At 36.5% G+C, this 14,460-nt stretch overlaps 1 protein-coding gene across 3 annotated transcripts in view; it reads right to left on the minus strand.

The window, feature by feature from the left end:
* Positions 1-14,460, minus strand: part of LOC101886286 (PH and SEC7 domain-containing protein 1) — a 166,610-nt gene continuing 152,150 nt past the window's right edge. For 2 of the 3 annotated variants that reach the window (XM_073918921.1, XM_073918922.1), the window contains 4 exons: positions 13,836-13,993; positions 9,445-9,589; positions 5,097-5,240; positions 82-1,265 (listed from right to left, as the gene is read on the minus strand). In XM_073918921.1, the coding sequence (XP_073775022.1) occupies positions 984-1,265; positions 5,097-5,240; positions 9,445-9,589; positions 13,836-13,993 (729 nt within the window). In that variant the 3' untranslated portion in view covers positions 82-983. Of the gene's footprint in view, positions 1,266-5,096; positions 5,241-9,444; positions 9,590-13,835; positions 13,994-14,460 lie in introns of all 3 variants that reach the window. The other variant, XM_073918920.1, reaches the window with a different exon arrangement.

The raw sequence follows: 14,460 nt of genomic DNA on the forward strand, positions 1-14,460 counted from the left end.
TATTAATGTAGAGTTAATGCTTAACAGATAATGAACTCACTATTTGCTAATGCTTAATAAATGATTTATAGTGTGTAGTTATTATAAAGTGTTACCAAAAAAATCAACTTGATTCATGCTTAAACAAATCTATATAGTAAGAAAAAACGAAGCATGTTGAATATATCTTGAATTGAATGTCATTTTTGTTTATAATTAGCATTTATTTCTGCATTCCAGCATACATCTAGAAACAAAAAATCAACTTCAAGCCAAAAACTTGAGTATATATCGAACAAAGAAAGGTTTGTGCTTTCATTAAACATAAGAAAAGCCAAAATAAATTAACTAATTCAGGATATAACGTACAGAACTTATGTGTCAGCTTAACAGATCTCATCTTAAAGATGTTTAAATATTTCTATCATGAAAAAAGGACAAAAATGCTGATCAGGAAAGTGTAGTAATACTCGGTGTTCAGTGCAAACGACCTTTCGAGGGCGAAATTGATGGACTGAAATGTGTATTTAGTGACTGTGATGTCCCTGTGCATTATTATACAAGTAAAGAAATAACTAGTTGCATACGGGCTAGTCAGTTTTCTGCTCAATCCCAAACACCACACCAAAGGAGACACCCATTTGACAAACACAGCGTATGTTTCATCGCCCCGAACATCGCAGGGATATGCAGAACTGTAAACAAACGAGTTATTTCTGGGGATGCAAAACAGAATAACCTTCCTATTTTTAAGATGTACTGAAGTAATGGCTTCAAGTCGCAGAAGAAACCGAGAAGGCAAAGGAAGAGTGGCACGCGTTTCTTATATTTCCCTCTAATCACGTTCTCCCATCCGGCTCCCATAGCACCTTGTGTTGTGACCCATCAGCCAATCGCAGAGTCAGATTCGGTGGGCACTTCCTGATGGCGTGCAACAGGAAAGAGAATGACCTCACTTCCTCTCCAGAACAGCAGGCTTCCTGTGGATGGCGGCGGCGGTGGCTTCACTTGCGGACGGCCTGCCGGTAGCTGTGTCTCTGTCCTTGGCCGCGTGAGCAGCCGTTGTTGCCGTTTCCGGAGGGTTCTGGAGGGGCTGCGGTGGTGGTGCTGGGACTCGCCCCGTCTCTGGTGCTGCAGGTCAGACTGCTGTCCTGGAGCGTGGGGCTGGACTGAGCTCTCTGTAAAGCTCCTTCCTCCAGGAGCATGGCCTCAAACACTGAGAGATCGTCGTCTCCGCAGCGCTGCTTCGCCCGCAGGAGCATGCTGTACGTCTCATAGCGTGTTTTCTAGAAGAGAGAGAGGTTTATTATGGATATGTTACTCAAAGGAGCTTGTTTCACTGTAAACTGAAGTATGCAAACTTTTCTAAGTATGCCTACTACAAAGTTCAAAAATAAAATAGTATGATAGCATGGTAAAATATCTAAGGCAGGACTATTGAATTGGCTACAACAAACTTCAAAATATTAAAACTGTTAGGCTAGTATGGTACAGTACACTATATCACATAGCATGTTTTCTACAAGACAGCAAGAGCTCAATTATGAATGTTACTCAGTAGCATGGTATACTGTAGTATGCATGTATGAAAAGCTTACTTTTCTAAGTTTGCATACTACAAACTTCAAAAATAGTAAACATAGTATGCAAGTATGGTGCGATGTTAGTACGGTAGTTCTGAATTATGTTACTCAAACTAGCATTGTTCATGATAGGAATGGAAAGTATGCATACTAAAAATGTGCTTTCTGCAGTATATGTTAATCAAAGTAGCTTGTTTCACTGTGAACTGAAGTATGCAAACTTTTCTAAGTATGCCAACTACAAAGTTCAAAAATAAAATAGTATGATAGTATGGTATAATATCTAAGGCAGGGCTATTGAATTGGCTACTACAAACTTCAAAATAGTAAAAATGTTAGGCTAGTATGGTACAGTACACTATAGCTGCGTCCCAAATCGCATACTTATGCTCTATTTTACGCCATTTTGTAGTATAAATAGTGTAAGTAGTGTGTTCACACTGAAAACTCTCAAAATAATAAGTGCACTTTAATTACCCGGATGATGCACTCATTCAGCCGCTAAAATGAAGTGTGTAATGATGGACACTTCACGCACTCAACGACCACAGATTTGCTTACGTAGCGGAAGGGGTGGAGCTATCGGACGCACATGTTGAAAAAGTTTATTTATTTTGGATGGTAAAAGCAAAGTTCTCCTACGAGAGCGATTATAGCGCCTCCCGATGGTTAATGCGGCAATACTCACGGCAGGTATTATTTGATAATTTGGTCGTTTATTTCATTTATTTGGCAACCGTCAAACGTCATCAGGGAAACGTTTTGAATTTCCGCTTGGTAAAAAAACATTAGTGTGCCATTTGGGACGCCGCTACATACATATACTATCCTGTTGAGTGTGTAAGTGCATAAGTACATAGTGCATGAGTGCATAGTGTATAGTGTGCCATTTGGGACGCAGCTTATGTCACATAGCATGTTTTCTACAAGAGCTCAGTTGTGAATGTTACTCAAAGCAGCATGGTATACTGTAGTATGCATGTATGAAAAGCTTACTTTTCTAAGTTTGTATACTACAAACTTCAAAAATAGTAAACATAGTATGCAAGTATGGTGCGATGTTAGTACGGTAGTTCTGAATTATGTTACTCAAACTAGCATTGTTCATGATAAGAATGGAAAGTATGCATACTAAAAATGTGCTTTCTGCAGTATATGTTACTCAAAGTAGCTTTTTTCACTGTGAACTGAAGTATGCAAACTTTTCTAAGTATGCCTACAACAAAATTCAAAAATAAAATATTATGATAGTATGCTATAATATCTAAGGCAGGGCTATTGAATTGGCCACTACAAACTTCAAAATAGTAAAAACTGTTAGGCTAGTATGGTACAGTACACTATGTCACATAGCATCTGTAAAGTGTGAGTAAATATATCAGTTAAGCGTTAGTTATTACCTTAAGCATGTTATTGGGACGTTATTCTAAAGTTGCAACTATTCCTCATTTACTAACTGTTAATAAATTAAAAACAGCTGCAACTTTAGAATAACGTCCCAATATCATATATGCACTATCAACTGATACTTAACAAGTCTTTATTAAGTTATTTACTAACCGCTTGTTCATGATCTATAACTAATTTATAAGTATAGTTATAAATAATTAAAACACAGATAAGAAGTCATTTACAACTTGTTAACTAACAGCTAGTAAGTTATCTATTAGCCATCTATAAGGCACAGTTATAAATAATTAACAAACTATTAACTTTTATTTAACAAGTCATTTATAACTTGTTAACTAACAGTTTATTAATGGTCTATTAACTAGTCATAACGGATAGTTATTTTAAAGTGTTACCCAGTATGCATACTATAAACTGCAAAATAGTGACAGTAGTATGTTAGTAAGATATTAAGGTTTTTAATTAAAGGCAACATATTATTCCCTTTTTACAAAATGTAAAATAAGACTCTGATGTCCCTAGAGTGTGTGTGTGTGGGTGTGTGTGTGTGTGTGTGTGTGTGTGTGTGTGTGTGTGTGTGTGTGTGTGTGTGTGTGTGTGTGTGTGTGAAGTTTCAGCTCAAAATACCACACAAATAATGTTTCCTAACTCTCTGAAACTGACCCCGAATTTGATGACTGTCGCTTTAAATTCAAATGAGATTGTGCTCTTTTCATAAGAAGGCGGAGCCACAAATTAAAGAGTGCTCTTTTCTCTATTCCTGTATGTAATCTGTTTGCAGCTTTTGACAAGCTGTTTTACTGTAGTTTATGACAGAAATGTTCTCATTTGTCCATCTTCGTTTGACATATAGGCTTTTTTAAACCTTTAGGCATCTTAATGTAATGTCCATGGCTTGATTTATGCACGTGACGTATGCACTAGATTTATATTAGTTTATATCGGTTACGTGGTGGACATTGCATTCTCTCGCTCTCGTTAACATGCTTAAATACCTGTACTATATGACAATACAAAAGCTGTTTAAGTCCTCGTGTAAAAAGGGAACATATTATTCCCTTTTTACAAAATGTAAAATAAGACTCTGCTGTCCATAGAGTGTGTGTGTGTGTGTGTGTGTGTGTGTGTGTGTGTGTGTGTGTGTGAAGTTTCAGCTCAAAATACCACACAAACAATGTTTCCTAACTCTCTGAAACTGACCCTTTTAGATTTTGATCTAAATTGTGCCGAGTTTGGCGACTGTCGCTTTAAATTCAAATGAGATTGTGCTCTTTTCATAAGAAGGCGGAGCCACAAATTAAAGAGTGCTCTTTTCTCTATTCCTGTATGTAATCTGTTTGCAGCTTTTGACAAGCTGTTTTACTGTAGTTTATGACAGAAATGTTCTCATTTGTCCATCTTCTTTTGACATATAGGCTTTTTTAAACCTTTAGGCATCTTAATGTAATGTCCATGGCGTGATTTATGCACGTGACGTATGCACTAGATTTATATTAGTTTAGATTGGTTACGTGGTGGACATTGCGTTCTCTCGCTCTCGTTAACATGCTTAAATACCTGTGCTATATGACAATATAAAAGCTGTTTAAGTCCTCGTGTAAAAAGGGAACATATTATTTCCTTTTTACAAAATGTAAAATAAGACTCTGCTGTCCATAGAGTGTGTGTGTGTGTGTGTGTGTGTGTGTGTGAAGTTTCAGCTCAAAATACCACACAAATAATGTTTCCTAACTCTCTGAAACTAACCCTTTTAGTCTTTGATCTAAATTGTGCCGAATTTGGTGACTGTCGCTTTAAATTCAAATGAGATTGTGCTCTTTTCATAAAAAGGCGGAGCCACAGATGTGTGCATGTGTCAGCATAGGTGTAGAATAAAGAAACAAGACTATCGTCCTATGCTAATGAGGGAGAGACAGTCACTAGTGGGCGGGGCTTTCCCCTCTGATGTTGCTTCAGCAGGCTGATTTTATCAAGTCTGATTATAAACAATGAAATTAATAAATCTTGACAATTACAAGCTGGATATATTCACACACTGCTGCCACCCATCTGTGTTTAAACCCCTTATAAAATTTCTTTTTGCATAATGGGTGCCTTTAAAGTACACTAGCGCTACAGTTTTACCTCAAACTCCAGATACTCCTCTCTCAGTCTGTACTCCTCCAGTTCACGTCCTTTCACCTTTCGGTCAGGAGGATAAGAGCGCAGTTGTGCGAGTTCAGTGGAGATGGAGCGAAATCGAGTTTCATGAGCCTGTACCTGCTCCTCCTGCACACACACACACACAAATCTGTTTACTACAGTCTATAAACACATACTGTACACAAATACATGCAGAAGCATCAGTTCCAAAACACAGTGAACTACATGGGCTTCTGCCAAGATAAAACAAGTTATTTTGAGTGCTGTTAGTAAGAAAACAGTTTGAGTTTCCATATTATAGGACTCATGCCTGAACTGATGGCACATTTCAAGCATTTCCCATGCATTTTCTTTGATGATGTACAAATAAATGCACAATTTATAGTAAAGTGATGTTATTATTCATGGAAAATAGCTTATGGTTAAACTTTTTAAACCACAAAAAAAGTTGACAGAGTTGACATTTTCATCCATTTTGTACTTTAGCTCAGGATGCTAACCTTAAACTAGACACCACATGGTATACAAAACTGAAACGTATGCATTTTCATCATATTGAAATTATTATAAAATGAATGAGAAATTGACTGAAATATCATAGTAACAGTGTTGAAATTATTGGTGTATCCTAATTATTTTGCATAAATGAATGAGAGAAGAATAATGAGTTTCCCAGCAGAGGAGAGACATCACTAGGATCAAGTTAAATGTGTTTTTAATCGGTGCTTTACATATTTTTTTTGCCTTTTTATAACTATGTAATAGAGTTGACCAGAAATTAGCGACACAAAATTATTATTTATGAGTGAAATTACAAACAAAATGGAATTGTTTGAATGCAAATGTTAACTTAGCAGCGTAAATGCACAAAAAAAAATACAATTAGACCTAACTTTACATGAATTAATCATTTTATTAATTAAAAATTATTATTAATTTCCTTTTAACTTAAGTTATATAAAGATTTCATGACAACTGATGCTGAATAAATGATTCTGGAATCAGAGACAGTCTAAAATAAGTATACTGGGAGTCGTCAAGTTAATATTTTCAAAACAAAACGTCCCTAAATACACATACAAGCATTCTTTTTATAGCTAACTTAAAATAAATATGACTATTATTCAAAACGGTTTCATTAATCTTTATGTTTTTGAAAAATAATATACAAAGTGTTCATATGCAAAACTCTCTAAACCCATCAGACCTCTTTTCTTGTAAATGAGCATTTTCTATCAGGCTCCTCTGATTACGTTCAGAAGTTTCATTTTATATGTAATAAAGTTATTAGCTGGTAAATAAAATACATTTTTTAGTTAATTGTCACTTAAGACAATTCTTTGGTTTTTAACAAGATACATTTTCTTTCGTGTTAAAACCCGCTAAATCCACGTCTGCTTTTTTTTTTTTTTTTTTGCAAAACCCTCTAAATCCACCCATTGGGTAATTAATTAGTAATTGAGCAATGAGTAATTAGCTGAAAATCACTGAAGACGCAATTAGAGATTATTTTACCAAACATAAAACATATTACACAAACCTCTCAGTAATGATTAAATCACACTGAACTGAGCTAAACTGAACTGAACTGAACTTAAACACTAAAAACTGAACTACCCTGTTCCAGTTACTATGACCATTTATGTGAAGCTGCTTTGACACAATCTACATTGTAAAAGCGCTATACAAATAAAGCTGAATTGAATTGAATTGAACAAACCGCCTGAAATTAAAAATATATAAATCTGTCAAGTAAGTGGCGGTTCATTCCGCTGTGATAAACCAGGCAAGAAGCAGAAGGAAATAAATGAATTAAAATCTGTAAAGTAAGTGTATTAATCCAGTGGTTCTCAAACTGTGGTACGTGTACCACTAGTGGTACTCGGGCTTTCTAGTGGTACGCGGAGGAATCAAATATGTCACATTTATTTAAATTATGCTAAATATATTTTTTAAAATGATCAAAAATGATTTATATATCAATGTGATGACATATAGCCTATATTTATGAGGTCCAAGCAAAATCCCCAGGTTTTGATAAATTCATTACTATATGTTAATACTTTAGATTTAAGTACAGCAGCTTTTTTTTTTACTTTTTAAGAACCGTAATCTGCCATTTTTTACTTTTAAAAGCACTTTTTAATTTTAAATATTGAAGTTTTTAGTTTGTTTGTTTGTTTTACCTATAAGCACAGTACAGTGTTAATGTTCAAACTATTTATAATGTATAACGGCTGACATTAATAAATACTCTAAATAATAGAAATGAATCTGCCACATTTTTGAACTGTGCAGAGTTGTAGCTGCTTTACCGTGCCTACTACGCTACTGTATTTCAATACTGCTCATTATGATGGTACTTGGAGAGACGATTTTTCTGAGGTGGTACTACTTGATGAAAAATGTTTGAGAACCGCTGTATTAATCAATAACATTAAAACTGGCATTAATTAAATCGGAACAATCTGTTGTCATTTCTGATATTTAGGATTTAGATTTAATGTAAGTAGAGCAATGTAAACATTGTAAACTAAGCCTGGTAGACTCAAATAATGTAGTGTAAAACATTGTGAAACATCAATATCTGTGCACTGTCCATTAATATAAAAAGCTCAACAGGCGTGCAGGTATTGTGAAGTATAAATAATGTATAGTTTTATACATTATATTAATATATTAATATTTTTTATATATTAATATATTAATATTCCGATTTTGTGACTGTATCCGACTTTTTTGATGACCTGCTTACATCATCTTTTAAAAGTGACTCGTATTTGATCGCCTGCATTTACACAGCACACGGCAAAGACGCAATGAGGAAAAAACAGTGCAGGTGCTGACTAACAGCTGATAATTAAAGAGTGCTCTTTTCTCTATTCCTGTATGTAATCTGTTCGCAGCTTTTGACAAGCTGTTTTACTGTAGTTTATGACAGAAATGTTCTCATTTGTCCATCTTCTTTTGATATATAGACTTTTTTAAACCTTTAGGCATCTTAATTTAATGTCCATGGTGTGATTTATGTATGCACTAGATTTATATTAGTTTATATTGGTTACGTGGTGGACATTGCTCACTCTCGCTCTCATTAACATGATTAAATACCTGTGCTATATGACAACATAAAAGCTGTTTAAGTCCTCGTGTATGAGATTTAAGGTTTGGGACTCTGCTGAAGTCTGTTCTGAAAAGAAAGTGTCAAACTTGATGCAATTCGCTACAGTTTTTAAATGACGTGCCACTCACATTGACAGGTGAAAATCTGATCTACCTGCTTACACTGCAGACACGAGAACACAGATCCGATTCATAGTGGATAAATTTCCACATATGAACAAGGCCTGAATCTGATTTGAGTAAATCGGAATCCATGTGATTTGTTCATGCTTACATATACATGGGCCATGTCTGATCTGTGCCACATGACTGGAGAAAAAAAAAATCGGAATAGAGTCACTTGAACTGTGCAGTGTAAATGCGGCCTAAAACACAAGGTAGGCCAACTGGGCAAAAGGGAATGCCGCACAGACAGTTTTAGAGGCTGTCATTCATTCATTCTCACCATACTTAAGGTCTAGGTCTCTTGTTTATCCTTAAGAACGGCATCTTAACGTGAAATGGAGTTGCCCTTTAACATATAGTAAATCGGACTCATTCAGAGTAGCGTCACTGTGCAAAATAAAAACATTATGAATGCATGCTACACTTCCGACTGCAAAGTGTGCTTTCTTTTTCTTATAATGCACAGAGTTTTGAGGTAAGGGGCTTTTATTTGCCATTTAATGACAGTTGGACAGGCCAATCCAGTTAATCAAACTCCGTCTTTTATATCGAAATCGGTACCGGAATAAAACGCTCTCCTCATAAAAGCCGGCGTATCAGCGTGCTGACACATTGAAAACGTGATTTGATTCGCGCCTTCTGATTGGTTCTCGGGATATAGCGGCTTTTGCCGCCAAAGGCAAGTGGCGTTTAGAGGCTTTTGCCAACAATCTGCTATTTCTGAATGCTTGACGCTGGGATTTAGATGATTAGAAGCAAAACTATTTGTTGATGGTGTAGCCTAAAGCATTCACTCAATGTCATTAGCTCATTTCTGGCGGAAGTGGCGTTTAGCGGCGTTTGCATCTGAACACTCTGTATGTTTTCCAGTACTGGGTTGTGGCTGGAAGGGCATCCACTGTGTAAAAAATATGCCATACTTGGTGGTTCATTCCACTGTGGTGACTTGGAAAGTAAAATAAATGAATAAATGAAATAATATAAGGTTTGTCTTAGATATGCAAAATGTACATGTCAATGATTTTCAGTGTGCTCTTTTGACCTGTGATAGTTTGGAGGCGGAGCCTGGCAGCAGCGGTCGACTGAATTTCTTCTGTGAGCCAATGGCAGCAGGGAGGGGCGGGGCTGAAAACATAGCTGCCACTGTGTTGATTCGTGTGATCCAAGACTGCATTTGTTCAGCATTCCTACAAAAACACATCAAACACACATTAATAATGGAAACAAGTCTAATATCAACTCATTATTAATAGTGTTAGTTTACTCTCATCAATAATGTACAGTTGAAAATAGATTTTTAATTCTTTTTCAATGGTTTCCCAAATGGTGTTTAACAGCCCTGCTGAAAAATCCAGCTTAAACCAGCCTAAGCTGGTTGGCTGGTTTTAGCTGGTCGACCAGGCTGGTTTTAGAGGGGTTTTGGCCACTTCCAGTCTGGATTCCAGCCATTTCCAGCCTGGTCTTAGCTGGTCAGGCTGGGAGATGACCAACTAAAACCAGCTTGACCAGCCTAGCCAAGCTGGGAGTCCAGCCAAAACCAGCTATATCCAGCTTAAACCAGGCTGGTCAAGCTAGTTTTAGCTAGATTTGGCTGGTCATTTTCCAGCCTGGCCAGCTAGGACCAGGCTGGAAATGGCTGGAAACCAGCCTGGAAATGGCCAAAACCCCTCTAAAACCAGCCTGGTCGACCAGCTAAAACCAGCCAATCAGCCTAGGCTAGTTTAAGCTGGATTTTTCAGCAGGGAGAACAGGGAATGTTTCACAGTATTTCCTATCATGTTTTTTCTTTTGGAGAAAGCCTGGTTTGTTTTATTTCGGCTGGAATGAAAGCAGTTTTTAATTTTTTAAAGGTCATTATTATTAGCCTTTATATAAGAATATAAAGTCATGCTGCAGTGGAAACAGAATGAATATTGTGTCTGATTCCATCATGAGCTTGGAGGACTGCATCCATACATCTCTGCAATGACTCAAAACACTGATTAATAAAGTCATCTGGAATGGCAAAGAAAGCGTTCCTGCAGGACTCCCAGAGCTCATCAAGAGTCTTTGTGTTCATCTTGAATGCCTCCTCCTTCATCTTACCCCAGACATGCTCAATAATGTTCATGTCTGGTGACTGGGCTGGCCGATCCTGGAGCAGCTTGACCTTTTTTGCTTTCAGGAGCTTTGATGTGGAGGCTAAAGTATGAGAAGGAGCGCTATCCTGCTGCAGAGTTTGCCCTCTCCTGTGGTTTGTAATGTAATGGGCAGCACATATGCCTCAATACCTCAGGCTGTTGATGTTGATGTCCACTCTGCAGATCTCTCGCACGCCCCCATACTGAATGTAACCCCAAACCATGATTTCTCCTTCACCAAACTTGACTGATTTCTACGAGAATCTTGGCTCTATGTGGGTTCCCGTAGGTCTTCTGCAGTATTTGTGATGATTGGGGTGCAGCTCACCAGATGATTCATCAGAAAAATCCACCTTATGTCGCTTTTCCAATTGATCCACTAGAAGTCAAGTTATTTTTTGAAGTTAAGTAATTTGTTGCTCTACAACTGGGATTGACGACAAGACTTTTGTCCGGTAGTGTATTGTAAGCTGAGAAAATATTATATATTCTTCTATTATATATTCCTTCTATGCTAATGAAGGACTACTGAGACATTCCAAGCATGGGATGGGTCCTCCTGGTGAGGCAGAGTTCCTCACAGCTCCGATACACATCTCTGCCATTTGCTTACAGTAACCATGTGCTTTTCACATATAAAACAAATAACAAATAAAACAAATAAGACTTTCTCCAGAAGAAAAAATATTATCAGACATACTGTGAACATTTCCTTGCTCTGTTAAACATCATTTGGGAAATATTTAAAAAAGAAAAAAAATTCAAAGGGGGGATAATAATTCTAGACTTACAGCATGAACACATAAATCTTTAAATATTAATCTAGATTGAGCTCTGAGATTGTTAAATGATGAAATAGCAAAATAGGAAGCAGCAGAATGCACACTGGAGGTTTAATCTTCCTAGTTAATGCGGTAAAAAAAGCAGAGGAAGTGTTTGTGTAATGTATACGTGCAAACATACACACATATACCAATGAAAAAGTGGATTTTCCAGCACAAGCAGTGAGAGCTGAAACTGGGGCAAACTTCAACTAGAGCAGAGCGAGTTCTCTTGGGGAACGGGAAAGTGTGTGAACCCACACACACACACACACACACAAAAGAAAGAAACACGGCCGACGGGACTGCATGAGTGTTTCGTCATAAACTGCAAGGGAGAGACACTGCATGCTAGACTGATGATTTATTTCAAAGATTTATTCCAGTTAAAGCTTAATGCTGCTGTTTTATATACAATCATTTACACTTGGGGTTTAGCAAGATTTTCAAGTGGTTTTCACAATTGCACAAGGCAGATTTGTATATCTGAATGTTTATTAATTTATTACAGAATTTAAAATGTTCAAGGTAGTTTGCTATTTAGACTGATCAAGATTAATTGTATTTGCATGTTCATTTAGGTAATGGTCATTATCAGGTTTTACTGTGTACTATATTGTACATTTATTCAAAACTGCATACATTTAATAGGGCTCTATTTTGACGGTCCATGCGCAAATCGCAAAGCAGGGCGCAAAAGCTTTCAGGGCATGTCAGAACACATTTTCGCTAATTTAAGGACGGGAAAATCCGCTTTGCGCCGTGGCGCATGGTCTAAAAGGGTTGAGTTTATTCTCTTAATGAGTTATAGGTGTGTTTTGAGAATAAACCAATCAGAGTCTCATCTCCCATTCCCTTTAAGAGCTGGTTGCGTCGCGCTATAAGCGCATTTGCTATTTACATGACGTAAAGTAAGTGGAAGTGGAAAAACTGAGCATTTCACAAGCAAACAGTTAACAGTATTTTTTTTTTTTAAAGAAAACAGTATAACAGAGCATCTACTGATCGAGAATGAGAGATAAATGATCTACTTTCACTTTTGCTATCGTGGATATTTAAACGCATTTTTTCAGCACAGAGATAATTAAGATGGTTTATTTATGTTTACTGAAGTACAAATGTTTATTTGAAAAGGCCAATTTATCTTTATTAACTTTACATGTGTGTTTATTTTCAAAGAGTAGAATTTTATGTGTTCCCCAGTTTGTACATGGGCTACCAGCAGCTGAGATTTCAGTGTTCATTTTTTTTTTACAATACATTAGAAACTAGTGCACTTTTCTTGGCTTTTAAATAAAACAAAATGAGTATTGCAATAAATAGTTTTTATTTTTTCTCTTTAACCTCTTACTGTTCCTATTGCCTATACAAAAAACAAAACAAAAAAAAATACGTGTCAAGCCATGAGAACCAAACCAACCGAAAACAGTGTTAAAAAACCGAGGTATGTATTGAACCATGGGCTAACTGTATTGTTGCATCCCTACTTATTACTCAGACAGAATTAAACTAAATACTATCGAAATATATATAGGTGAGGACATGCTGCCATTGTCTCCCAAATTGTCCCACAACGACATTTATATAGTGTAGATTAGTGGGCAATGATTTATTTTATAATCATTTGACAAAAAGATTTTTCAAGTAACTAAATAGGTACTTTCCCTAGTAATGAGCTACCTTTATAATTATGTAACTCAGTTACTATTAACTTTAACTAATTACTCTTTTAAAGCAACATGCACAACACTGAAAATAATTACTAATAATAAATACGAATAATAATAATTCAGATGTAAATTCAGAACTTTAGATGGAAACATTAATGAGAAATCTCAAAAAAGAGAGAGAAAAATTGTAAACATTTTAAAAATAAAGATTAAGTAATTTAAGAAAAGGTCGAAGCAGTAGGTAGTGCTGTCGCCTCACAGCAAGAAGGTCGCTGGTTCGATCCTCGGTTCGGTTGGCGTTTCTGTGTGGAGTTTGCATGTTGTCCCTGCCTTCGCGTGGGTTTCCTCTGGGTGCTCCGGTTTCCCCCACAGTCCAAAGACATGCGGTACAGGTGAATTGGGTAGGCTAACTTGTCCTCCATAGTGTATGATTGTGTGTGTGAATGTGTGTGTGGATGGGTTGCGGCTTGAAGAGCATCCGATGCCTAAAAACTTGCTGGATAAGTTGGCGATTCATTCCGCTGTGGCGACCCCGGATTAATAAAGGGACTAAGCCGACAAGAAAATGAATGAATGAATAATTTAAGGAAAGTAATGTAAATAGAAGAAAATTTTAGAAGAAAAAGGACCAATTGTAAAATGCCAACTTTTAAAAGTGTAAAAAAAATTATTATATGATATTTTGTTCATCTTTAAAAAAATAGTTTTACAAGAATAGATTTTTTTAATGATTTTTTAAAATATTTTCCTCCACAGGTGTGTATATGTGTTTGTGTGTGTGTGTGTGTGTGTGTGTGTTTCCCTCATTAGTGTTTAACTCACGGAGCCTGAAAGAGGTAGACTCTCCAGTCAGCGGTGCGGAGGTAAAAGACGTTTGGCCGTTTGCTGTAGTCTGTGGCTCTGATGGCCAGAGAATGATGGATGGACACAGCGTTTTTCAAATCCTCATCAGATAACTGCTTATCCGGCCGATACTCGCCCTGCAATAACAATCAGACAGTTATTATTTAATAAATGCATCAGAGTAACTCATTGCTCCTTACTGATCATATTATCATTCTCCTCATGATATCACACTGTGAAAATGCAACAGAAGTAAATAAATGCAGCAAAACTTATCTTATATTTACTTAATATGCTATAATAAATTCATTTTTGTCAATAAAGAAATAATATTCATCACAGCCTTGTAACGTTACTGTCCTGAAGTCAGCAGAAACACCACAAACTGGCTTCATTGTGGCAAACAACTGTATAGATAATCAAAATCACACACATAATAGAGTTGAAGTCAGAATTATTAGCCCTCCTGAATTATTATTAGCCCACCTGAATTATTATTAGCCCACCTGAATTATTATTAGCCCTCCTAAATTATTATTAGCCCTCCTGAATTATTATTAGCCCTCCTGAATTATTATTAGCCCACCTGAATTATTATTAGCCC

Source organism: Danio rerio, chromosome 12, assembly GCF_049306965.1.
Source record: "Danio rerio strain Tuebingen ecotype United States chromosome 12, GRCz12tu, whole genome shotgun sequence".
Lineage (NCBI taxonomy): Eukaryota > Metazoa > Chordata > Actinopteri > Cypriniformes > Danionidae > Danio > Danio rerio.